General features: G+C 38.0%; 2 protein-coding genes across 2 annotated transcripts; both read left to right on the forward strand.

Moving 5' to 3' along the window:
* Positions 1-4,618: 4,618 nt before the first annotated feature.
* Positions 4,619-13,545, forward strand: LOC106076932 (basic phospholipase A2 caudoxin-like). Its single transcript, XM_013237739.2, has 5 exons — positions 4,619-4,719; positions 6,368-6,448; positions 8,066-8,219; positions 11,365-11,477; positions 12,972-13,545. The coding sequence occupies exons 2-5, from the start codon at positions 6,376-6,378 to the stop codon at positions 13,097-13,099; spliced, it is 468 nt and encodes a 155-aa protein (XP_013093193.2). The 5' UTR covers positions 4,619-4,719; positions 6,368-6,375; the 3' UTR covers positions 13,100-13,545.
* A 2,922-nt stretch (positions 13,546-16,467) lies between these two features.
* On the forward strand, positions 16,468-26,615 carry LOC129927405 (acidic phospholipase A2 E-like). Its single transcript, XM_056036351.1, has 4 exons — positions 16,468-16,696; positions 18,100-18,277; positions 23,312-23,427; positions 24,800-26,615. The coding sequence occupies exons 1-4, from the start codon at positions 16,576-16,578 to the stop codon at positions 24,916-24,918; spliced, it is 534 nt and encodes a 177-aa protein (XP_055892326.1). The 5' UTR covers positions 16,468-16,575; the 3' UTR covers positions 24,919-26,615.

Genomic DNA, 26,615 nt, shown 5'->3' on the forward strand with positions numbered 1-26,615 from the left:
TTGTACAAATTTGTCCTAGCATATGGGATGAGGAATGTGCCTCCGATATATCAAACAGTTTTATATCTGTGTAACACACTTGAAGGCGCTGTGGTATAAAATATTCAAATACGGAACACCTGTTTTATAAACAAAATGAACATTCTTTATATGGAGGATTAAGACTACAATACGTGCGATTACACGCAAATAGAAAAGGTTCATATATTCGAATCGTAATATGTAGAAATAAAAAGCTGGAAAAAAAGTAAAAAGCGATATTTAATAATTGCGTTATGCGAACAACATTCCAAGTCTCACTGGAACTTACTAGAAGCTGCTCGTTACAAGCAAATGGATCAACGGATGTTGAGAGTTAAGTTGCCAGATAAACCTTGACCATAGCTACATTATTCACGTGTCTTGATATAATCAGTTAATTTAGAACTTAAAGCTTATTAAATCAACGCTTTGGTCAGTTAACTAAAAAATTCATACACCTGGTCACTTTTAAATATGAACGAGGGTCAAACGATGCACCATGTCACGATAACAAGTCCATGGTCGTAGCGGGTATTCACTCTGGACTGTAGTTCGTTGGTCACGATGGTCCCCGGTTCATATCCTGCCCGCAGCCGTCCCCTGTCTTCCTAGTGAAGATGGTATCATAGTTCATTTTAGTGGTATCACATTACAATATGATGGTATCACTTTACAATATGATGGTATCACAGTTTAATATGATGGTATCTCAGTTTAATAATAGGTATCACATTACAATATGATGGTATCACAGTACAATATGATGGCATCACAGTTTAATGTGATGGTGTCACAGTATAATATGATGGTATCATAGTACATTTTAGGTGGTATAACATTACAATATGATGGTATCACAGTACAATATGATGGCATCACAGTATAGTATGATGGTATCATAGTACAATATGGTGGCATCGCAATACAATATGATGGTATCGCAGTACAATATGATGGCATCACAGTTTAATTTGATGGTGTTACAGTATAATATGATGGTATCATAGTACATTTTGGTGGTATCACATTACAATATGATGGTATCACAGTACAATATGATGGCATCACAGTATAATATGATGGTGTCATAGTACATTTTAGTGGTATCACATTACAATATGATGGTATCACAGTACAATATGATGGCATCATAGTTTAATTTGATGGTATCACAGTATAATATGATGGTATCATAGTACATTTTGGTGGTATCACATTACAATATGATGGTATCACAGTACAATATGATGGCATCACAGTATAATATGATGGTGTCATAGTACATTTTAGTGGTATCACATTACAATATGATGGTATCACAGTACAATATGATGGCATCATAGTTTAATTTGATGGTATCACAGTATAATATGATGGTATCATAGTACATTTTGGTGGTATCACATTTCAATATGATGGTATCACAGTACAATATGATGACATCACAGTTTAATTTGATTGTGTCACAGTATAATATGATGGAGCATCTCGAGGTCTGTCAAAGTATAGCGCAGTTTGCTTTAAGCAGCCTAAGGCCAAATAGCTCCTAATTTTTACAATTAATTATACAGTTTGCTGCGAGATTAAGACTTTGGTTTCTACTAGAATGAACCTAGATGGATAGCAAACAATACATAATGATGATATTTACAATACACAAAGATGATATTCCTGTGCATATTAAAGGTACACAATGATGTAGTGTCAGAGTACTTCATGATGGCATCATTTATACCTCAATAAAAACTTGATTAATTTCTGATGTTTTAACTATTTGTTTCACTTAATGGATTATACCACACAATGAATCTTAACAAAAAAAGATAAGATGACCCTATATAGTTTGATATTTCTTAACACTGATCACTCATGGTGGTCCTCGGCTATCGCCATAGGGGTCAATTGACTACGGTGTTGAAAAAATATCTGATTATGGACGATCAATACAAATATTTGAGCATGCTACGGTCGCAACGTCAAGCCAGCAAAATTTTAAAAAAATATTTAAAAAACTTTTTTTTATGCGTTTCTTGTAGAAAAAAAAACTTATATTCGGGGCCTAAGTGTATCGATTAGTTTGGATCAGTCATGTAATTAAATTTGTAATAACCCCTAGACGAGTCGGACTTATTCAGCTTATACCACCACTTTAGTCAAGTAATATTTCTTTCCATTTTATGAGATACCAAACAAAATAATTTATTGCTAATAGTTAATCAATTATTTGGTTATTTTTTTAAAATGGATTCTTGTGTTGTCAGGTAAAAGAAATAATTGTGCGAAATTTCAGCTTGATCCGAGATTGGGTGTGGGAGAAATAGCGTGTACAAACTTTTGACCAGACAAACAGCGAGGAAGATTGAGTTGATATAAGCTTTGTAAAAACTACTTGCTTCAGTAGTAATGAACAATTTATCAATCATATCTATGGATTATTGTTACACTCAGTATTTAGTGCATTCTACCTAGGTTCATCATCACTGTAAATTTGTCTTTAAAACTGATGTAGAAAAAAACATCAACGTCTGAACGAGTTTTCATTTAACACTTATATTGTTTCACCCAAGATTTAGTGTAATTTACCCAAGTTCGTTATCACTGTTACTAGGCCATTAAAATTGATGTTGAAAAAACAAAAAACAAAACATGTCTGAAACAGTTCCCATTCCTAACTATGTCAGGTATCGTTACGCTCAAGATTTAGTGTAATTTAACCAAGTTCGCAAGCACTGTTCCAAATGCTGACACTACCCCCCCCTCCCCGATGCTGATTATCAGGGTTAAGCTGTTTATACGAGGTCCTCACTAAATTCAAACACCTGTTTCACATTATCGTGAAAGCAGATCGAAATTTGTCTTTGAAGGTTTGTGTTTTTTTTTTGCAGTGTTCTCGCCGCCCTGTTGACTGTCTTGTCTGGGGCTGCAAGTCAACACAGACCTGCAGCCCCCAGGGCGTTCTTCGTTGACAAATAAGTTATTTGTTCATTTTGCCAGTGTCGTGTATAAGAAGTCTACCTCCCTTTCCCGCTAGCATCTCCCCCCTCCCCCAGTGGAAGACGAACTGGTGTAACTGTTGAGTTTACTCAAGCGTATCTGGTAACTCACAGACAACATGTACTAAATTTGAGTATGTCGCTGTAAAAACAAGTTAACCAATATCTAGCTGATTGGTTAAAGTGGCGGTACGATTTTAGGATCTTGTGATCAACGAAATCAGATGGTGCAAAGCTCACATAATTCTTTAGCCAACAGGTAACGTGGGTGTCACGTGGCCAGCACAACGACCAATCGCCTTCAATTCACCAACGTAGGTCGAGTGCCAATAGTTTGGATCAATCCCATAGTCCTTTGTGCTCCTTCACAAAATTCGCTGATGCTGCGGCTCTTCTTTCTCAGACGTAAACAAGTATTTCAGAGAAATAGAACACATTAAAAAAAATACTTCAAAGATATTATTTTATTATTAAATGAAAAATTAAATTAATAATAATCGATTTTCGTAGGGAAAAGAAGGAAAATGATATTGTTTCTGTAGCTTGAGTGACCATCGGAATAGTGCAAACTTTTAAATACCTTGGTACTATATTAGACAATAAATTACATTTTATAGCAAATACTGATTAGATCAGCAAAACAAAGGTAGCAAAGATTACTATTACTTAGGAAAATGTCCTCATTTAATGTTAGCGAAAAGGCCTTGGCAATGTTTTATCACACTCATATCTGCTATAGTTTAAGTTTTAAAATCATTGCCTGATATGGCAATTTGAACGTTGAAAATTAAAAAAAAAACAACTTTATAGAATCCTAAATGCTGTTGGTAAAGTCTTTGGCAAAAAAAAACAAAAAAAAAAAACATTTGGGCAGCTGTTTGAGAAAAACATTTATAAAAAAGATTCTAGAAATAAAAAAAATCACCCTTTGGGTCAGGATTTTGTGATTTTACCATCACAAAAGAGATACAAGACACCGATAGCAAAAACAAACAGACACAAACACTCTTTTGTTCCCCTGGCAATCAAATCATTAAATAGAAAAATCTGATATAAACTTTGTCACATGTAAATTATGAGTGAGTCTGGTGTGAATGTATATTTTGGTTGTCTATAGTTATAGTGTATAGTTTTGTAGAATGCACAAAAGACAAATTTCATTTTGGATAATAAAGATTCTTCTTCTTATTATTATTATTTTCTTTTTCTTTTTAAGTCCCTATAAGAAATGAGCTCCCTTAAAACGTAGTACAGAAGTCCAATGTGTTTAAGTGTGTGTACAAGTGTGTGTACAAATGTGTGTACAAGTGTGTGTACGAGTGTGTGTACAAATGTGTGTACAAATGAGTTTTCACATGTTGTTTTCAAAATATATCTTCTCCTCGACTGTCTAATGTAGCGCAGGTCGTCGTCACGCCTCAAACACTTTCACCTCTCCTGAAACAATATCCTGTTTGTTATCAGGTCAGCTCCCTTGCATTGTATCCCTAATTATACCCTGAATATTTATTTGTTGTTATGTTTTTAAACTAAACTCAGTATTGTCTTACCATCGGGTACCTATATAAAGACGAATTGTCTGTTTTTAGCGTTTCACTCAGAAAGAGTAGATGAGCAAATATCTCTGGGTTTTGTGACGACAATTTGTGTGCAGCTCTAGAGATCTGTAACTTGCAGTGTTAAATTGAACAGCATCTAGTACAGAGTAAGTCATTGTTAAAATAACTAATTTAATTCGTTAGTCATCAGAGACAAAAAGAGTTAATGAGAGATGGTGAATAAAGAGAAAGTGAGAGAGAGAGAAAGAGCGAGAGACAGAGAGAAAGATACAACTAGTGAACGAGAGAAAGAAAGAGAGCGAACAAGAGAGATAAAAATATAGAGGAAGAGAGAAAGAGAGAGAAAGGGAAAGAGAGAGAGAAAGAGATAGAGAGAGAGAAAGAGTGAGAGATAAATAAAGAAAGAGAGAGAGAGGGAGAAAAAGTTAGAGAGAGAGACAGAGAAAAGGGAGGAAGAGAAAGACGAAGACAAGGAGAGAAAGAGAGAGAGAAATAAAGAGAGACAGAAAAGAGAGAGAGAGAGAGAAAAAGAGAGTAAGACAGAAAAGAGAAAGAGAGAGATAGTACTAATGAAAGAGAGATACAGAGAGCTAAAAAGAGTGAGAAAAAGATATGTATAGAAAAAGAGAAAAAGAGAGAAAATGAATGAGAAAGATAGAAAGAAAGAGAGAGAAAAAAAAATAGTAAAAGAGAGAGACAGAGAGAGCTAAGGAGTGAGAGAGAGAAAAAGACATATATATATATATATAGAAAGATAGAAAAGGAATGAGAGAGAAAGATAAAAAGAAAGAGAGAGAAAAAGAGAAAGAAAAAGAGAGAAAAAGAGAGTAACAAAGAGAGAGAGAGTAAGCTATTATTGATTAATGGTTGAGGAGACAATAAGTAAAAAGTTAGTGAAAGAGATTTGAAAAGAGTTAGAAAGAAAATATGAACATATTAGAGAGAGAGAGAGAGGGAAAGAGAGAGTAAGAACTAGGTAGAGAGTGTAAAAAAGGTAGTTACAGATCTTATCTTATATAATACAGACGTTACTTGCAAAAAAAAAGATGATTACGTCCCACACGTCATGCATTCAGTCATGCATATTATCCAATGACCTAAATTCTGCCAAGTCACTGGTTAGCTCAGGCAACTCATTCTATGCTCTAATAGCACTGAGGATACTTTAAGAAAGAGGGAGAAATAAAATGAGTCAGTGAAAGAGAGAGAGAGAGAGAGAGATTAAAATAGAGAGAGAGAAAGAGACTGTTTCAATCCAGATTAGAAAGGTTTACAGAAATTAATATACATAATCATCAGTCAGTAGACACAAAGAATATAACTTAATTATTCTATATTCCAGAACTAAAATTTATATACATTTCTACCAAATTTGTATACCAAATATTACATATATACTTTTCCTTTAGTTCAGTTATTTAGGGCGAGCAGCTTTTGTACACAAACTAGTGCTGTTTAAATTTAATATAGCACAACTAGGTCAATGCATCGAAATACATGTAACATGTAAATCATATGAAGGGACCTGATATCAAACAATTAATTAAGTTCAGATCAAAATGAAATATACCTAATTATTGAAATAATAAAATCGTCCGGAATGAATTTTAGAAGTCACACGAAAACGTGTTTTACGAGATGAAACAAAGTCGTTCTATGATTGCAACTAAGCCCCATCACATATTTTGTTTCTATCAACCCTCATCGATTCCTTTTACTTTTCTTTATTTCCTGTATCGATACGATATGTATCACATAATTTATTTATTGAAAATGCTTTTTTTTTTTTCACAGAATCAAAGATGAGTTTCGTATCTATGGCTATTGTGGCAATATTTTTGGTCATTTCTTTCAATATTTTGGGAATGACTTCAGGTAAATCATTTTTTTTTAAAATGTATTGTTTCGATTGTGGATGAAATAAACTAGTATTTTTAGTGTCTGTGAAAATAATTATATAGACATACATTAAGACAGACTGACTTTGTAAACATGTGGTTCTTTTTACTGTTATTGGTATGAGAGCGAGAGAGAGAGCGACAAAGAGAGAGAGAGCGAGAGAGAGAGAGAAAAAGAGAGAGAAAGAGAGAGAGAGAGAAAGAGAGAGAGAAAGAGAGAGAGAGAGAGCGACAAAGAGAGAGAGAGAGAGACAGAGAGAAAGAGAGAGAGAGAGAAAGAGAGAGAGAGCGACAAAGAGAGAGAGAGAGAGACAGAGAGAGAAAGAGAGAAAGAGAGAGAGAGAACACATCTTGTACAGGTTAAAGCTAATTATCCATTGTCAAAGACAATACATAAATAAAAAGAAATAACCAATTAGTTATTTAATTAATTAGTGATCATTAATTTTTCATAGAAAAAGGGAGATGCATTTTGCAGTATTGAGACATATTGGGCCGATATATTTTTTGTTTACAGCGGTATATAAATTATATTATTTTTATTATGCCAGAAAGGAACTAGTATTCATTCTCTGGCGCTGCCAGGGTCCATTTTCGTTAAAGAGAAACAAAATTCATTGTAGTCCTTTTATCAGTTTCCACTCAGAAATTTTCTGGTCATGTGGCAGGTCTGCAGCAGTACCGCCCCATGACAGGCAACGAGGATATTCCCAGGAATGTAAAGGGCCTTGAATGTGCCTTTGAGGTCAGTTGTTATTATCCCTTAGGTTGATATAACAATGGGGTATATTGTTGTTTTGGACAATGTCCATAAACGCTTAATCTCCAAGCCTAGGTTCCCATATTTTCTTTGTTTTTCTATCTCAGTTTTTCTTAAATTATGAGATAGTGGTACGGCGATGTCGATAATTGTAGCGGTTTTTTCTTTTATTATCAGTGAGCAGCGAATCAGGGCGATTGAAATCTACCGTTTTGTCGGTCAGAATAGGCCTATCCCAGTACAGTAGATGGTCCGTAGACTCGAGAACCTCTTGTGGCGAGTGTTTATAATAAGGGGGAGTGTCCTTACCGATCAAATTGTGCGTCAAAGCCAAGTGTTGGTGTATTAGCTTTGCAACTTGGTTATGGCGACCTAGGTAGGCTGATTCTGATAGGGCTGGACATCCTGCCATTATGTGTTCAATTGACTCACCCACATTTCCACATTTTCGGCATTTGTCAACAATATTGAGTTTCAGGATATGCTTCTCGTAATTTTTTGTCCTGATTACTCTGTCCTGTATTGCTGTAACAAAGCCTTCTGTTTCAGGGTAGAGATGACCTGCTTTGAGCCATGTTAAGGAAGCAGCCTTGTCGATGTTGTCCCCATGTAATAAAGCCTGAAATTTTCCGTGGACTGTTTTTTCTTCCCATTGGCGAATCTCACAGAGCGGTTGCTTCGGAGTCATATTTGCGCATTATTTTATTATTATTAATTGTGCGGTTCTTCACTCATACAAGCCCTAGTTTGAACCACAAATATTTTAATGCATTGCTTATTAATGTCCTTAATTAATGTGCAGTTTAGGCAGACACAACTCTTCTATTTCGCCAGGTCTGCACGGCGCTCACAGCATACACAAGCGCGGCATAGCCCTGTTGTGTTATCAGATGGAACAGACGTTGAACTCCAGCTGCTTGGCCTATCTAGGCTACGGGTGCTTCTGCGGACCTGGTGGTCACGGTACCCCAGTGGATGACGTGGACAGGTACACATTATGATTTAAACGTTGGTGCTTCAACATCGAATCATTATGATCTGGTGGTTAACTAGATAGCTGCTCTACCTATAGTGTGTACGTCCAAATTCGAATCGCAGTTTAAGCATTGAAAAAATAACAAGAGAAATTAAAAAAAAATAATTTTAAAAAATATCTTATATTAAGTGTATCAACTAGTTTGGCTCAGTCATGTCATTAAATTTGTAATAAGCCTCGAACGAAAATCAATCAATTCAGCTTATACCACCACTTCAATCAAGTACTATCTCTTTCCCTTGGAAAGGGGGCTAACTAAGCTTATACCAGTCGAGTACTATTTCTTTCCCTTGTTTGAGATACCAAAGTAATTTATTACCAATTTTTAAATAAGTAGTTGGTTATTTTTTTTAAATTGATTCTTGTGTTATCAGGTAAAAGAAATAATTGTGCAAAACTTCCTCTTGATCAGACATTGGGTGTCGGAGAAATCACGTGTACAAACTTTTGGCCAGACAGACAAACAGACAGAGTGAGTTCATATAAGGTTTGTAAAAAGTTGAGTAAACTTTTTTAAAAATCTTTTTTTTTAGTCAGAAAATAAAATAAAATAAAATGTCTTCCTATCTTGGATTCTATACTCCATAAAAGATTTTATATTAAAAAACAACAAATTGTTAAAGTTATAATGTAAAATTTAGCAGAATTAATTAGTTAAGAAATAAAAATAATAAAAAATAACAAAATATGAAATAAAAGCGTTAACTAGAGTGTATTTTTTGGGGGGATCGAAATTTGTTTTGAATACTTTTAAGGTCATTTCTAAAGCAAAACAGCTTTTTTTTTTTAGACATGGACCAACCTAATTATTTTTATGTGAAAAAACGAAGAAATGTTCATTCTCTGGCACTGGTAGAGGTGGTAGAGCTTCGTTAGGTAGGAACAAAACTTCATTGTAGTGCTAGTGTTGCATTGGAGAAGGCTGTGAGCTCTAGGTAGTTGAGTAGACCAGGCCAGGCGTGGTCGAGAGGCTTAGTGCGCTTGAACTTAGCTTGGCTTGGCTACCTACGAAGGGGGCTCGAGGCTCGACACCCGACTCTGGCAGAGTTGTGTTTACTGAGCGCCTAAAGGCAGCACGGTAAAAAAAAACTTTCTCCTAGATACCAACTCCCCCCACTGGTCCACAAATGAGATTGGACCAAAGCGCTCTGAGCATGAAAGTAGCGCTATATAAAAGCCATGATTTCATTTAATTTTTAGACCAGGCCGAAAGGATGCGTGGCGGAAGCTTTATCGTGGGGAACAGGCCGTCCTAGCCCACTGTCCAATAGGTGCTTACTTCGGACGGTTCAGAGAGAACTACGACACACGGTGCCGCCACTGCATGGAGAACGTAGAAACAGTGGACCCCATTCTATATGAATGTCGCGTTTTGCATGAAGGACGAGAGGCACAAGGATTTGATAGAGAACTGGTTCGTGTCCTAAAAGTGTTCAGTGTCCGACATTAGGGTTGTCCTTGCACGGGGGCGGGGCGACCTTAAAACTCACTACTCGCTTCCTTTCACGTGCTCTAAGGGAGTACTTCTCAGCAATGGTTCATTACTAATGGGCGTTTCTGATTCGGAAGAAGGTTGGAAGGTTTCCATGCTGCCTTTTCGGCTCTCAGCAACCACAACAAAGGGTGGAATTTAACTAAAAACTACAATAGGCCCTTTCGTGATATGAGTCTAAGGCAGCGGTTCTCAACCTTTTAAGTTCGGCGACCCCTTATTACAATACCCCACTCTGCCGCGACCCCCCCCCCACACACACACACATACAGCAATAGAAGAATAGATAATAACCATCCATAGTTTCGATGGTCTTAGTTATACGACCCCTGGCAAATGGTCAATCGACCCCCTTGGTCGCGACCCACAGGCTGAGAACCCCTGGTCTAAGGGATTGTGACAATGACATCACAGACTATTTTAAGGCCCTGAACATAATGAAGAGTATTATTGAGAACTGGCTGAAGGCTGGTACTGCTGTATGCTCCCCAACATTAATATAGCCTGTTTATATATCGGCTGATGGCATAATGACAACCGACCTCACAGACAGGCAACGAGAATCCTCTTAAGGATGTTAAGGGCAGTGAAGGTGTCTGTGATGTCATTTATTGGTAATTAATTATTTTGTTCGAGATCATATAAGGGAAATAACTTGTACATTATATGTACATAGAGTTTTAAGGACGGAGTTTTTTCCCCTTCAGATAAGCTTTTTTTTTAAATTTCTTAAATATTTTGCTTGTTTAGTGAGGTGAATTGAAGTGGTGGTCTACTAGTTAATTCTTCCAGTAGCTCGTGGAACAACTATCGAGGCCTCGAGGAGCACAGTTATGGAAACACTGGAGTATTCTGTATATCGTTTCCTGTGTCATTGGTCTGCATGTTTATGTCTAACTGACACTAATAAATTTAAAAATTATTTTTCAGATTTTAGTTAGGTTAGGTTGCTTAAAAATCTCATGCTTCGAGTAGCCTATTTATAGTAAGACGTATTATGATAATTATAATGATCGTAATAATTTTGTTGCTTTATTTATATGCCATTCTACATGCTCCGAAAGCATGCTAAGTGAGCCCTTGTTAAAATCTTGGTTGAAGACTTGAAGGGCTTGGGGGTATTATAAAGTGTCTCAATACGCTTTTTTTTTCTTGTTTTTTTTATATTTTTTATTTTGTTTTGTTTTTTTTTTCTTGTTTTTTTTTTATTTTTTATCTATTTTTTTTTTTTTTTCGTTTTTTTTTTTCTTCTTGTTTTTTTTTTCTTTTTTTTTTTCTTTTTTTTTTTTCTTCTTGTTTTTTTTTTCTTATTTTTTTTTTCTTGTTTTTTTTTAATTTTTTTTTTCTTGTTTGTTTTTTTCTCTTTTTTTTTTTCTTCGGTATTTCTGGGTTTTTTTTATTTATTTTTTTTTCTTGTTTTTCATTTTTTCTTGTTTTTTTTTCCTTGTTTTTTTTTTTTCGTTTTTTTTTTTTTTGTTTTTTTTTTTGTTTTAAGGGTTTAAGCTCTTCACAAATGCAATTCTGCTAAATGGTGCTACCTTCGTAGCCAATAATAAAACTTTGCTGTAAAAACGTAATATGTTCTGTAAATCTGTTTCAAAACAGGTGTTGCCAGACCCACGACGCCTGTTATGGTCAGGATAAGTGTAAAAAGTCCTGGTACGACTATTTCGTCCACTATAGCGTCAAATGTCCAGAAGGAAGCTGCCAATGTACAGGTAGGTTTTCAAATGTTCATGAATATGCGCTACTGATCAGGTAGGTTTACAAATGTCCAGAAATACGTGCTACTAAACATGTGGGTTTTCAAATGTCCAGAAATATGTTGCACCTATCAGATATGTTTTCAAATGTCCAGAAAGTTTTGGGTGCTGTGACATGTGACATAGCTGTACTTTCCGAGTGTACTTGTTTGGGAAACATCAATTGGTTTTGATAAAGATTCTTTCGACCTTTTGCTCCTGTTCATTAATTGATATACAATCTCTAGATTTCAGAGCTTGTTATTTATATATAAATCAGCGGTGTAGCTAGGGTGGGGACAGGGGGTGAATTTGAAAATCCTCCCGGTCCCCACTTGAGAGGGGCCCCCAAATGAGTGTTCAATATTGTTTTTTTTTACATAAAATATTAAACATTACGCAAAATGCAGGGGCCCCAAAAGTGGTCCATCCCCGGGCCCCCAAATGATTTCCTGATTATTAATTTATTAAATTCTTGAATCAATAAAAGTCTTACATTTGGAAGTTCCCAAAAGCGATAGTCCTTTTAAGAACGCGATAGTTTTTTTTCAAAACCGATGTTGGATCTAGATCTACGTCAGACTAGGTCTAGTACTCAAGCCAAATTTACATTTTTTTTTTAACTTTAAAAAAGTATAAAGTTATAAACTAGAGTTTTCCCCATGTGGCCAACGAGCTAGTAATTCGTTTATGAGCGTTAAACATCAACTGTTAAATTTCTAGGAAAATCATTAGAGCCGTTTTTGAGATCATCGGTACGCCTCTAGGATCCTGAAGGTTCCTGAAGGTTCCTGAAGGTTCCATGAAGTTCTTATTTGAACGGAGGTACTGTAAATCTACAGGGCCATCTTTTCACCATCCAGTTCACCATTCTATCTAATAAAACTAATTGCATAACTCATCATGCCTTTATAACCGCGACATGCATGCAGTGGCGTAGCTAGGGTGGGGGGAGGAGGATGGAGAATTCGAAAATACCCCCGGGCCCCACTTGAGAGGGTCCCCCTAATGAGTATTTTTTACATTAAAAATTATATATTACGCAAAATGCAGGGGCCCCCAAAGAGGTCAAGCCCTCGGGCCCCCAAACGATGGAAAATTCCTAGCTACGCCCCTGCATGCATGTATGATATCTGTACAAGGCTTGAACCTTTTAGGCCAATTCCTTTACGTATATAAAGTTATCATATGAAGTTTAATAACAGAATGGCTAATTGTGTAGACAGCAGATGAGGAATGGACCAGGAACTGGAACTGCGAATTTATTAAGTAGTGTATTTATAGCTCAAGCAAGGGGAAATAAATGCATCGTAATGTATGTGAGAAAAAACAACAACAGAAATTTCATTCCGTAATGGTTTTTACTGTCCATCTAATATAATCTTATAATATGTAAATTTAAATTAACAGTTGAGTTTGTTCCCAATAAATTAGAAAACTATTTTTTAATTATTTTTGTTTTTGTTTCAGATTCACCAGTCACCTCTCCCTGTGCCCACACAGCCTGTGAGTGTGACCGTGTTTTTGCCGAGTGTCTGCGGGCTACTAAACACCTGGTGAACCAAACCCACAAGTCCTACGACAAGAAGAAGTGTTAAACTCATGTTCACAGCCGTCACAGCCGTGTCAATTATTTCAGTGACGTGGCGTTTAATTCTCGCATTATCACAATACATTGACAAAGAATTAGTAACATTGGAAAAGCTCTGGCTTTTGATCTACAAATTTTTGTTCAGTGGCGTCGCTAAGGTTGTTTCACCCGGTGCGGTTAGCAAAATATTGTTACCACAACACAACCTTTAAAAGCCACCTTGCTTAACTAGCAATAAACAAATAAATCCATTTAAAAGCAAAAACAAAGCTTATATTAGGTGTAGTTAAATCAATGAGTTTGATTCAGTCATTGTAATAGATCTAGAGTAACAATAAATTTGTGCGATTAGATATTTTTACCAATTGTTATTGTTTTGTCCAATTTCATGCTTTTAGCTTTGTCGATACGCTATGATCCTATCACGTGTCTGGACTAGTTAGGAAAATGGTTGGGCGGTGGGGGGGGGGGGGGGGAGGAGGAAGAAAAAAAAAGGGTTATCTGGGTAGATTTTACCGTAATTGGTTTTAAAAAAAATAGGCCCCACTTGAATTCACACTCGTGGCTCTCACCTCCTCGGGCAGACATGCAAACCACTCTGCTAGTGAAGTGCTTATGACAGGAGAAGATAGTATATTGTTTCTTTCAATTTAGAGCGGCGACCTATATAAGGGACTAGTCCAGCTTATACCACCAATTCAGTCAAGTGCAATTTCTTTCCCTTGTTCGAGATAGGAAAACAAAAATAATGTATTACCAATAGTTAATTATCGAATGGATTATTTTTTAAAATTGATTCTTGTGTTGGCAGGTAAAGAAATAATTGTGTCAAAATTTCCGCTTGATCTGAGTGGGAGAAATAACTGGTACAGACAGACAGACAGACAGAGTGAGTTGATATAAGCTTTAAAAATAAAATTTCATCAAGAGGTCCTCACGCCTGTCACCACCCTTAGCGACGCCAATGATTTTAATTACATTTTTTTTTTAATTTAATGAATTCCATTAACGCTAAATAGTTAAATGTAACGGTGCTGATAATGTACTTAATATATTGTGGTTGTACCAACTGACTATAAAGTCGTCCTCCACTATTAGGCTATAGTGTTTATGTTATATGCAATAAACTGACATTTCCACTTAAATATTTAATAAAAAAGTTTTGATTGTTACATTTTTTTGTTTAAAAAGAACAAACATACTATTGGGAAGATAATAGCCTTAAACAGCACTAGATTTGGGAGAGAGAGACGGTGACCAAGAAAGCTATGGAAAGCGAAAAAACATGGGCCTCAACTCTGGAAGAAAAGCGTGCCATACGAAAAAATGGCTGGTTCTTCCACCACCAAAGCGAAAGCGACCTTAACCTTGCGATATATGTGCACGGGAGTGTCTCGAAAATAAGGCTCCACAGTCACATGAAAAAAGTGTTCTATGAAATGAGCCTTAAACACCAGAGAAGAAAAGCAAGGCCCACGACACTAGCTCCAGCTGGAATAATCTGCCTAGTGTGCGGCCGAACATTCCGGGCTCACATAGGTCTCACCAGCCACATGAGGAGGCACAAAACCCCAGTTCAAAGCCCTCAGCCCCCTGGATGACAAAATGGTCATCATCGAACCACGATGGACGAACTATAGTCGTTACGTAGGGAGGCCAACTCACTTGATACTGTCTATCACTTGAACGGGAGTGATGGACTTTGTAAACAATAACAACACATTCAAGGGAAGTAAATTAGTAAACAAAAGTGAATTACTTCCCTTTCGTTGGGTTCCGAGAAAAGTCCAAATACAAATTTATCACAATGCTGGTCTTTATAATAAGTCGGGGCTGGTTTTCGGCTGATTTGACCCATTGCTCCAAATTGGGCCCCGCGCCTGACAGGGCCCCGCAATTTACACCAAGCATAACGCAATCCGTCATGGCTCTTGTCACAGACTTGTACAGATAAAGGACTTAAAGGGTTAACATATTTAGTAATGTAACTTTGATTAATCCACTGGCGCCTATTGCATTTACTTCCAATGCTTATTATGTAATAAATGATTTAATGACCTAATCAATAGTTATTGTAAAAAAAAAAAAAATTTGAGAAACGGCCTCGCCAACATAGGTCTTAAATGCTATTCTTGAATGTAACGAAGCATGTCGTTTGTGTATGGCCTTCTATATAGCAGGGGCCAGTTGAATAAAATAAATGGCTGCCTGGTCGTGCGGTTTGCGCTCTGGATTGTCGTTCGGATTTATCGATGGTCGAGGGTTCAAATCCTACCCGCTCCCATCCCCCGTCGTCCTGCGGGAGGTTTGGACTAGGAAGTAAACTATCTTCAACTCTGAAGGAACATCCGAAACTTGTAAAACAAATAACTGTGTAGTTAGTGGCGGCACAGGACCTACATGTACGTGGCCAGAGAATAATTTAGCGAGGCCCTCTAGTGCCACAAAAGAAAAACAAAAACAAATAAAAAACAAAACAAGTATATTATAAAGAAGGAATAAAGGAATATATAAAGCTTTTGTAAAAAAAATACAGTAATAATTATATGTTGTTTTTTTTGGCACAATGTCAAAGGTAGACTCTAAAGAACTTGTTTTGCATTGTCCCTCGTTGGAATAATTCAACTCTGCTCAGTTCTTTTGATCTAACTAAATGTTTATAATTAAATTAGGAACAAAAACGGAAGCAGGTTATTTATATTCTTATAATAGGACAACCTGCTCTCGCAAAGCTCTGTCACCTATTCAGCATAAGAGAGCCAGACAAGGGAAGCTTGGGATTACCTTAAGGGATAGAAAGGGCCTATCTTTGGAAGAGACTTGTTCTAGTAAATGGAAGGAATGGAATACTGCTATCTGTGGATATATGGTGACCCATCGTTCTAACAGATTAAGTGACGAGCTTGGGTGAATAAAAAAAGGTTAATAGAGACTAGAATATTACTATTTGAAATCAAGTGTTTTACGGTAATTATTTACAGGTGAAACGAAGTGAAATTAATTCTTGCTGTCCCACTACATCAGCGGTTCTCAACCTTTTATGCTCGGCGACCCCTTTTTACAATCCCCCACTCTGCCGCGACCCCCCCCCCCTCGCAAACACACACAGCAATAGAAGAATAGACAAAAACAATCCATTTTTTCGATGGTCTTAGGCGACCCCTGGCAAATGGTCAATCGACCCCCAAGGGTGTCGCGACCCACAGGTTGAGAACCCCTGCACTACATAATGGGGACATACATTTTCCATGCGACTCTCAGCTCATTCGATACCACCAGGGTGGTTACGGGGTGTTTCTAGGAAAAGCTTTGAACGAAGATTAAAAATAGAACCAGGCTAGTCCAACGCTGATAAATACTCGAAATCAATTAAAAACAAACAACTAACAATTCAAAAGAGTTCTAAGAAATATGATGTAACTTCACACACAAAATATAACATTAAAATTGCGAAACTTTTTCAGGCAGTTTTACACAAACATCATGAGGGCGCTGCAGTCTCTACTTTTTATGATTTGTTTGGACACTTATGTTACTACAGCAATGACCACAGGTCAGCAGTCTTACTCAGTCACACCTGGTATAAGTACAGGATTGACCACAGGTCAGTATATTTCCGTGTTTTAACCTGGAATATTTAAATTATTTCAATCTGGTACGAAAATATTATGTTATGTTGTATACATATATTATATATAAAATAAAAATTACCTACATAAAACGTCTATTTAGAGAACATTAATGCTCTGACTTTTTCTGAGATGTGTACTGTTTATAAATTCAGCCAAGTCATCCTTAACTCTTTCTCTCCTAACTGACGATACCAGCGTTGATTCCACCAGAATGTGGTAAATAATTACGGAGAGAAAGAGTTAAACTAAGCCTGACATAGAGAAAGATATATATTTTATCAACGCCAACATTTAAGAAAACCTCATTTAAATAAGATCAATACTGGAAATATCTTGAATTCCGAAAATTGAGGATGAATGCAATATCTGATATGACTACACAAACCCAGTTGTGACCTGCATATTTTTCCTCATCTCGTGCTGACAAAGCCGTTGTCCGATGGAGGTCTGTTTAAATTTTCTTTTCGTCTTCTGCGCCTGTCTACAATTAGGGCTTTTCTTTGGGTCTGAAATATGTGTCTTTGTGAGAGCTCTCCAACTGTCTCTTTCAGATCCCATCTGCTGCCAGATACTTTCCTCTATGCCAGAGAGGGCAAAATGGCGCCCGAGGTGATATGGCGCTTACGGGAGAGCACCTCTGTCGTCCTCCTTTAAGCTCCTCAAAGAAGGTCGCCTTAGGCAGCCGATGTTTTCCCATGCGGAATAGGTGTCCGACCCAGAGGAGCTGTCGAATGGAAATTAGTGCTTCTGTATTGTCCACACCGGCCTCCAGCAGAAGATAGTTATTTGTGATGTAGTCTTGCCAGCTTGTGACCATCATGGAGCGAAGGCACCTTTTATTGGAGCGTTTGAAGAGCCTTAAAAGCCCTCTGTATAGCACCCAGGTCTCAGAGCCATACAAAATTGTGGTGAGAACCACTGCTTTAAAAACTTTAAATTTTGTTGCTAGTTGAAAAAACCTATTCCGCCATACTCTCAATAGTGAATTAATAATTTTAAAAAGTCTATCGCGATGTAAAGGGGAAATAATACAAAGGAAATATGTGTCTTTGGCCCGCAGTTTACGATGGTGTCAAGTGGCCAGCACATCGAAGAACCGCCTGTAATTTTTCCCCAACTAATGTCAGGTAGGATGGACTCAGAGGCGCCCCAAAGATAACGTAATTGAAAATTCCAGTCTTCGCTATTATATATATATTATATGTAAGAATAAGAATACTCGGTATAATAAGATAATATCCCACCTTCACCACATTCACGTATCCCTTAGTCTCTTGGACCATTGGGGCACCACTCAAGATTTGTAAACAATATCCTACTTTCTTGTAATAACTTTTGTTGCTGTTTTTTTTTAAACCCTTTTTGTTTTTGGTAGGGAGTTACACCAACTGGACAAATATCAGCCATCTTGGTCACCACATACAGCGACGTAGCCTCGTTTTGATGTGCTACCAAATGGACCAGACGTTGGGGCCTTCCTGCCTGACGTACAATGGATACGGATGTTACTGTGGGGCTGGTGGCCGAGGCCGAGCGGTGGATGACGTCGACAAGTAGGTGCTCCAGTGCGTAGCTATGGTGGGGGGTGGGGAGGGGAGAATTAGAAAATCCCCCCCCCCACAGGCCCCACTACAGAAGGCCCTCAAATGAGTCTTCAAATTTTTTTTTACATTAAATATTAAATATTACGCCATTATCTCATGTCATGATGTCGAATTTCAAAATGCAGGTTCCCTATAGAGATAAGCCCCCCCCCCCCGGGCTCCCAAAATGAAGGCGAATTCCTAGCTACGCCACTGCTTTGCTCATTGCTGTAATTCTCAAAGTGTGCTTTGCATTTTTGAAATAAAAGGGAGATTACGGATATTAATAATTTTGCAGACGTGAATCGGCTACCATCTTGCTTTTATTTACATGTCGTGGTCGAGTCTAGAAATAAATATAAATAATACAGCGGTCAACTTAGTGGTCAAAATTGCTTTGCTGATAACTGCCATTCACAGAAATGTGTTTTGTAACAACACATATGGTACCGTAATATGTAAGTTGAAATTTTTTTAATAAAGGGGAGATCACTGATATTGAAAAGTCTGTGGATTTGAAGTGGCTACCATCTTACTTTGTTTATAGTCATTGAGTCATTGAGCTAAGGAGGATAATTTTGATGAATGAGATTTTGTCAGTGGCGTAACTAAGGGGGGGGGGGATGGGGGGGGGGGGAGAATTTTAAAATCCCCCCGGGCCCCCAAATGGGTGTCCGAAATTTATTTGTAAATACATAAATTAATATATTTGATTGACAAATAGTGTCAACGGGTGTCTTTTTTTAATCAACATTTATGGATTAAATTTATCACAAAGACTAATCCTAGATATTTTATAAATATTTTTACCTCAGAGATTGATTTTTAAATATTGGAATTGAAACTCATTTTAAACTTTGTAACCACGAATAAAACTGCATGATATACAGCGAATTCCAGGTATCTTGTTACCTTTACTAATAATAGATCTAAATGGCGAGTATTATATGGCTACACTAATTAACCTTGAAGCAAAATTTACAGAATCGAGTATAAATAAAAGTTATTCTTAACAATGCTAAAATTGTCCATTATTCGGGTTTGGCGTCTATAATTTCAGAATTAAACTTCACACTCGAGTTATTACCCCTTTATTCATCTTTCCTCAATCCAATGAAAACTCTCTCTTTTTATTTACATCTAATGATCTAATCCTTTTGCTTTCGCACAAAACATAAACAAAAAATAATGACGTAATATCATATAATATTAATACATCCTTCCTATTGAAGTTATTATCACACCCTTCCTTTTAAAGTTCTTAATAGCATTTGCGGGGCCCTATGCGAAACGGATCGCGCGGGGCCTAGTCTGGGTAGGGATAAGCATAATGTCAAAATTATTTTTTTTTTTTTTGAATTAGAAAATAGGCCTACTTTCGTCTTTGCAATAAATTTTTATCAAATGAAAGCTCGCAATGCCACTTTTTATTTATTGGCACCCCAAAACGTCAATTTCGTCTATACTTCAGGAGATTTGAAAAAATTCAAAAAAGTTCAGGACTTTATTGTATATTTAGCCTTTTCATGAGATTTCCTGGAGGCCCTGAAAAATCAGGAGGTCGCGAAAACCCTGTTATTTTATATACGTTATAATTGTTTAATTTAATAATATAGACTTGGAATTAGCGCGGGGCCTATGAAAGCGCGGCGCCCACTGCGACCGGCACTGTCTACTAGGAACTTTAACAATTCGTCCACTTCTGGTTGTCTTGACTGAACAAGTTCTCTAGACGTTGGTCTATAACTGTCTGTTTCGTTTGTTGCAACAGTTTGCAGTTCTTTGTCTTCATCGGTATCATAGTACCCAGAGATGTTTTCATCGAAACTCTTATTTAAAAAGCGTTGATTTCTTCTGTATGTTATTCCATTGTTTGTCTTTATGATGTAAGATCTGGGTGCTGAATGTTTTTTATGACAACTGCTTTCTGCCATGTTTGACCTAGACGAACTCTCCGACAGAATAATCTTTAGGTAGTCTTGCTTTTGCATCGTATTTCACTTTGCTTTTTATCTTTCGTTCGTTGAGTAATGCACTGAGTAATGTCTCTGCATTTTCAGCTACCAATGGTTTCAATAGTTTGTGATCAGTTGGAATGATTCCCTGAGTCTTCTACTCGTCAGCAGTTGTGATGGTGAATACGGCAGTCCACTTATCGGAGTATTTCTATACTCGAGCATAACGAGATATGGATCTTTCCCACTTTTGTATACTCTGAATCCTTTTGTTTTCGCACAAAACATAAACAACCAACAATGACGTAATGCCATATAATATTAGCACAGAATCTTCTTCATGCAGTGGAAAATTACGAATTTTTTGCCTATCTAGAATTCTGGTCAAAGCTCCTGTGCCCAATTAATATAGTTCGGAAGAAACTACAAAAGTCTGAACTGCATATACGGGAATCTGCTAAAGAAATTAGTACCCTATCATGCTTTCTGCGAAATGATGAGAAACTGACAAAAACCCAATCCATCGAAAAAGCAAAAGAAGGTAGTGAATACTATGGATTCCCTGTAATCAAAACAACCATATGAAAGAAAAGACTTGATGGGAAGTTGAGTTCTAATGTAGGACTGTCAATACAACTGCAATTCAAACGTGTTGCGACAGAAGTGCTGGACAGATTTCATATGGAGATGAAGGGCAGATTCCAAAGGCTGGAAAGAAAATGGATACCTTTGGGTTTCTTCTTGAACCAAGACACCTGTTAGAAGACACGCTTGTGACAAACTGTGCTACTTTTCCTGTTTGTATGATGAAATAATTGGAAAATCGCTTTTTCAATGATGTCATTGATGCACGAGCACTTTTCATCAACAAACAGTAATACAATCACCAATAGACATATTAAGGAAACAGGCTTCTTATGGGAATTACGTGTGCTCAGACTTTGCAACCTCCTCCGAATACCGCTAACTCAGGCCACTTCCATTACGTCATGTGAGAGATCATTCTCAAAGCTCAAGCTCATCAAAAAGTATCTCAGGAGCACAATGACGCAAGAAAGGCTTATCATGGTTTTAATGTCAGTGAAGTCACAAATACTAGAAAGTATCGATGTAGTTGATGTTATAGATGTCTTTGCTGCACAGAATGCACGACGTGAAGCGACATCAATTTAGATTTGTCACTTGTGCATTATTTAACTAATAAACAACGGTATTATTCATTAAAAGAGTCTTGATGATTACTTTTTGTTAAGTTTACTGATATACTGAACCAATTTGATTTGGGGCTTATATATTTTTGCGTACATTATCTCATGTCATATGTCGAATGACATATGACATGACAAATGCAAGGGGCCCCCAAAGAGGTCGATCCCCCCGGGCCCCTAAATCCCTAGTTACGCCCCTGGATTTTGTTGAGAGTTCACCCATATGTTATTACGCCCCTTTGCTTGATTATCCACATCAGATTCTTTCCCGTCTAAAGGCGAAACCAAAGCCATTGACTCATATGGTCGCATCCATTGTCTTCCGAGACAGACGGAGCCATATATATGACTATATAGATTTAAGCACGTACAGCTGTACTGTAAGGTAAGGCTTTCAGAGCTTAAGAGATCTATGGGTCAGATGATGTTAAGGTGATCCGTTTCTTCGGCCAACGGTTAACTAGCAGGGTGTCATGTGGCCGGCACAACGACCAACCGTCCTTACTTTTCCCAGGTAAAGTCAGGTACCCGAGTTGGCTGGACTCAGGAGCCGTCGCGTTCCAGTACCGCCTCATCGTGGTCGTCGCTTGAACACCCCGCTCTCCTAGGGTGGCCAATGGTACAATGGTACTGGTTGCTCAGTACTGATGAATGAGTAGGCAGCGAATGTAAAATGACATCAAAGGGGTTATGTCCAGCCCCCCCCCCCTCCCCGTGGGGTCCCGGGGAAACGGTTAGTAAGAGACCTAACGGAATCTCCGAAAAGCGGACAGCGCTAGACACCAACTTGAGGGTTGGCTGGGAACTCCTAGCTCCCGGGGGATTCGCGGGTCTCACTTTGGGCAGAGGCTTGACTGACTGGCGCGGTCTTCGCGGGCTGCGTCGGGCGGACTGGTTGTCGTCCACGAGCTAGGTTCTAACTAGCCCAGCGGTTCTCAACCTTTTATTCTCGTCGACCCCTTTTTACAATTCCCCACTCTGCCGCGACTCCCTCCCCCCGACACTCACATACAGCAATAGAAGAGTAAACAAATACAACACATATTTTCGATGGTCTTATCGTCAATTGACCCACAAGGGGGTCGCGACCCACAGGTTGAGAACCCCTAAACTAGCCTGTTCCCTGGTGTGCTAGTGGAGGATTACGCCGCGAAAAATGGTCATTTCAATACTGGAAATTTAACGAAAATGCGCATCAACCCACTCCTGCCCAGCAGGAAACTATTTTGCAAACTATGGTGGTGATTGCTGAGGCAGGTTTTTCCTCGTCCTCAATGGTGACACAAGCATAGGCCATGCACACTGCCGCATAGGGGCAGTAACTAAGGTCGCCAACGTCCTTAATCATGCACCTCAGGACTCAGGGGCACCCTAGGAATCCCGAAATTAAAAATCCTAGTCTTCACCGAGATTTGAACCCAAGGCCCCAGGTTCGGAAGCCAAGCGCTTAAACGCTTAACCACTTAACCACTATGCCCCCATTGACATGAGTTTGACATGCCCATAAGAAAACGTAAAAACATTAATCTGAGAGTCTAACATAACAGTTCCTTTCCTTTGTTCAGATGTTGCCAGATAAATTAGCGATTCTTTCCCTTGTTCAGATGTTGCCAGATAAATTAACAGTTTCTTTCCTTTGTTAAGATGTTGCCAGACAAATTAACAGTTCTTTCCCTTGTTCAGATGTTGCCAGACAAATTAACAGTTCTTTCCCTTGTTCAGATGTTGCCAGATAAATTAACAGTTCTTTCCCTTGTTCAGATGTTGCCAGATAAATTAACAGTTTCTTTCCCTTGTTCAGATGTTGCCAGATAAATTAACAGTTTCTTTCCCTTTTTCAGATGTTGCCAGATACATGACTCCTGCTATGGTAACGTCCGATGCATATATTACTGGTTCGCCTACTTCGTTCACTATCACGTCTGGTGTAGGAGGGGGCATTGCAGCTGTTACTATCGTAAGTATTACTTCCATGTAATCAGTAGATGCATAGTACGAGTTATCTTATCTTATCTTATCTTATCTTATCTTATCTTAGAGATTACAGTCGTTGCTTGACAGCAGAAGAAAATTACGTTCTACGCTTTTTATATGTTAATTTATTCATGCATGCTAATCAGTGACTTGAGCTCTGCTAAGTCGTTGGTTTCCATGGCTGATTCAGGCAACCCATTCCATTTTCTAATGGCTCCCTGGAAGAAGGAACATATGTACGATTTTGTCCTAGCATCTTGAATAAGAAATGTGCCTCATATTGACGAATAAGAATTGAGTGGGCCCTAAGTTGGACATAAAGGCATTTCATTACATGATCTCTAAATGCACTTAACACTCTAGGGACAAAGTAATGCAAAGATATGCGTGTTCCTTAATCTAGAGGTTTGTGGGATTAAAGTTGTAAAATTCTGTAGGTCATTAGGTCAGTAGTTTGTCTGAATAATAATTGAAAGACCTATGATTCATTAGGTCCATGGTTATTGGAACTTAGAGGGACTAATAATGAAATGATCTACTCTTCCTTAGGTCAATAGTTAGTCTGAATAATAATTGAAAGACCAATGGTTCATTAGGTCAATGGTTAGTGGAACTTAGAGGGACTAATAATGAAATGAACTACTCTTCCTTAGGTCAATAGTGTTTGGAGTAATAATGGAATTACCTAATGTAACGTCAATCGTTTGTGGATCATGCAATTTTACAGTCAGCTGTTTCTTAGCTTCTGGGACAGTGGCGTAGCTAGGGTGGGGGGAGGAGGGGGGAGAATTTGAAAATCCCCCCGGGCCCCACTTGAGAGGGGCCCCCAAATGAATGTTTTTTACATTAAAAATTATATATAACGCAAAATGCAGGGGCCCCCAAATAGGTCAAGCTCCCGGGCCCCCAAACGATGGAAAATTCCTAGCTACGCCCCTGTTCTGGGACATGCATTTTAAAATCTTATTCGATTTATGGTTTATGATTCATTCAATTTAATGATTGCTGACGATCTTTTATTCTGTTGTTAAATAATTAATGAATAAGAGGATGCCTTGCGCGCTTGTTTTTAAATTCAACCAGAACATAATTAGATAAATATGATCAGCGATCTTTAACTCTTACTTTCCATAATTATTTACCACATTCTGATGGAATCAACGTTGGTATCGTCAGTTAGGAGAGAAAGGGTTAAGATCATATACAAATTGCTTACTAAGTTAACGAGGGTATCATGTGGCCGGTACAGCCTTCAATCCTCCATTTCTAGGAATAATCATACAATGAATAAATTAGCTTATCCTAAGTACTGCCATGGGCGTACCTATATATTTCTTATTATTCTTTTCTTAAAGCAAGCTTGAACTGGTGTGCTTACACAGTCTGCCAGTGTGATCGTGAATTTGCTGATTGTCTCCGGTTCAAGTCCCTGAGTTATTATTACAAGAACTACAACAAACGAAAGTATTGCTAAGAATCGAATTACGATATATATTAAATGACATTTTTTTTTTATTCTAGTCAATCCTAAAAATCCTAATGTTTAATCAGGCATGACGACGCATGAAGATATTGTTTTGACATTGATATTTCTATAATATGTTTAACTTTTTGTCGAATGATTTTCCCAGAACACGCAAAATACATAATACACAATACATGTAGTTTGCTTTTGGTTGAAAAGAAAGATTCAATAGGTTAAATCACAAACTTGAAAAAAAAAATTATAGCTTATAGTGCCACTTTCAGCTTATAGCATTCTCAGATAGATATGGGCTAATCTAATTTGTGGACCAGTGGGTGGAGAGGTATATGGGAAAAGGTTAACACAACTCTGCTTAAGTAGAATGTCGAACCACGAGCCCTCTTTATAGGTAGCCAAGCCATGTTCAAGCGTACTTAGCCTTTCGACCACGCTTCCCAAAACAAAGCTTTAATGATAAAAAATACAGGTCTGCCTGGTTGTGCGGTGTGCGCGCAGAATTGACGTTTGGTTGTTTCGATGGTCAGGATTCAAACCATACTTTCTGCCATCCCCCGTCGTCCTGCTGGAGGTTTGGACTAGAAAGTATACGGCTCCTTCTGTCGCGGAAGACAATGAATGCGCCCAGATGAGTCAATGGTTTTGGTTTCGTCTTTAGACGGAGCAGAATGTGGCGTGACTGATCAAGCCAATTCTGGAACGACAGAGTTTGCCACAGTTCGTGCATGTATATGCATCTGACTTAGGGCTAGTTGACAGGGCAGCTTTCTTTTTCTTTCTCTTGACTGATGCAGCTTCGTTTCTTTTGCTCTCGGCGAAGTTCGTACCAGCACGTACAGTCAGTCTCCATGCTGTCCGGTCTTGGGCTATCTCCTCCCACATACTTTGGCGATGCCCGTGGCTCTCATGTCTCGCTTGCAGGCATCTCTGTAGGTTAGTCTTGGGCGGCCCTTGAGTCTGACTCCCTCTGCAAGCTCAGCGTATAGGATGTCTTTAGGGATTCTTCCATTGGGCATGTCGGTGACATGTCCAAGCCAGCAAAGTCTTCTCAGTAGTGTAAGATGAGCATTGATGCTGTGCATATTGGCTAGTTTTAAAACGTCCTAGTTGAAGACATGACCCCCCCCCACCCCAGAGTTCCACTTTCAATCCTTGTGCTCTGTAGGGCAGATAATGTTAAGGTCATCTGTTTATGTTGCCTACGGCTAACGAGGGTGTCATGTGGCCAGCGCAACGATCAACCGCCTTTACTTTTCCACAACTAATGTCAGGTACCCATTAGAGCTGGGTGGGCTCAGAGGCGCCCATAGATTCCGAAATTAAAAATCCCAGTCTTCACCAGGATTCGAACGGTTCGGAGGCCAAGAGCGTTGCCGCTCAGCCACCGAGCCTTCGCCCCCCCTCCAGAAGATGCACATTATGCGACGTAGGCAGCAAGATACTAGGAAGTAGATTATCTTCAACTCTGAAGGAACATCCGAAGCATGTAAAAAAAAAGTAATTTTTTAATGAAATAAAATATTTTTATTCTCAATTTAGAAACCAGGAAAACATTAAACTTTCACTAAATATATAATAAGTAACGCTAATATTTTTTAACCTTAAGTATGCAGCTAGCTTGAGCAAATAAATTACATCTACTATTTTGAATCAATCATACAATCAACTTTTAATAAATCTAGACTAAC

Source organism: Biomphalaria glabrata, chromosome 7, assembly GCF_947242115.1.
Source record: "Biomphalaria glabrata chromosome 7, xgBioGlab47.1, whole genome shotgun sequence".
Lineage (NCBI taxonomy): Eukaryota > Metazoa > Mollusca > Gastropoda > Planorbidae > Biomphalaria > Biomphalaria glabrata.

Excerpts from the sequence above, each read along its gene's own strand:
- LOC106076932 (XM_013237739.2), top strand. The coding sequence starts at position 6,376 with ATGAGTTTCGTATCTATGGCTATTGTGGCAATATTTTTGGTCATTTCT. Across the intron at positions 6,449-8,065 it reads TATTTTGGGAATGACTTCAG|GTCTGCACGGCGCTCACAGC; the intron begins GTAAATCATTTT and ends CTATTTCGCCAG. Across the intron at positions 11,478-12,971 it reads AGGAAGCTGCCAATGTACAG|ATTCACCAGTCACCTCTCCC; the intron begins GTAGGTTTTCAA and ends TTTTTGTTTCAG.
- LOC129927405 (XM_056036351.1), top strand. The coding sequence starts at position 16,576 with ATGAGGGCGCTGCAGTCTCTACTTTTTATGATTTGTTTGGACACTTAT. Across the intron at positions 18,278-23,311 it reads GCGGTGGATGACGTCGACAA|ATGTTGCCAGATACATGACT; the intron begins GTAGGTGCTCCA and ends TCCCTTTTTCAG. Across the intron at positions 23,428-24,799 it reads GCATTGCAGCTGTTACTATC|CAAGCTTGAACTGGTGTGCT; the intron begins GTAAGTATTACT and ends CTTTTCTTAAAG.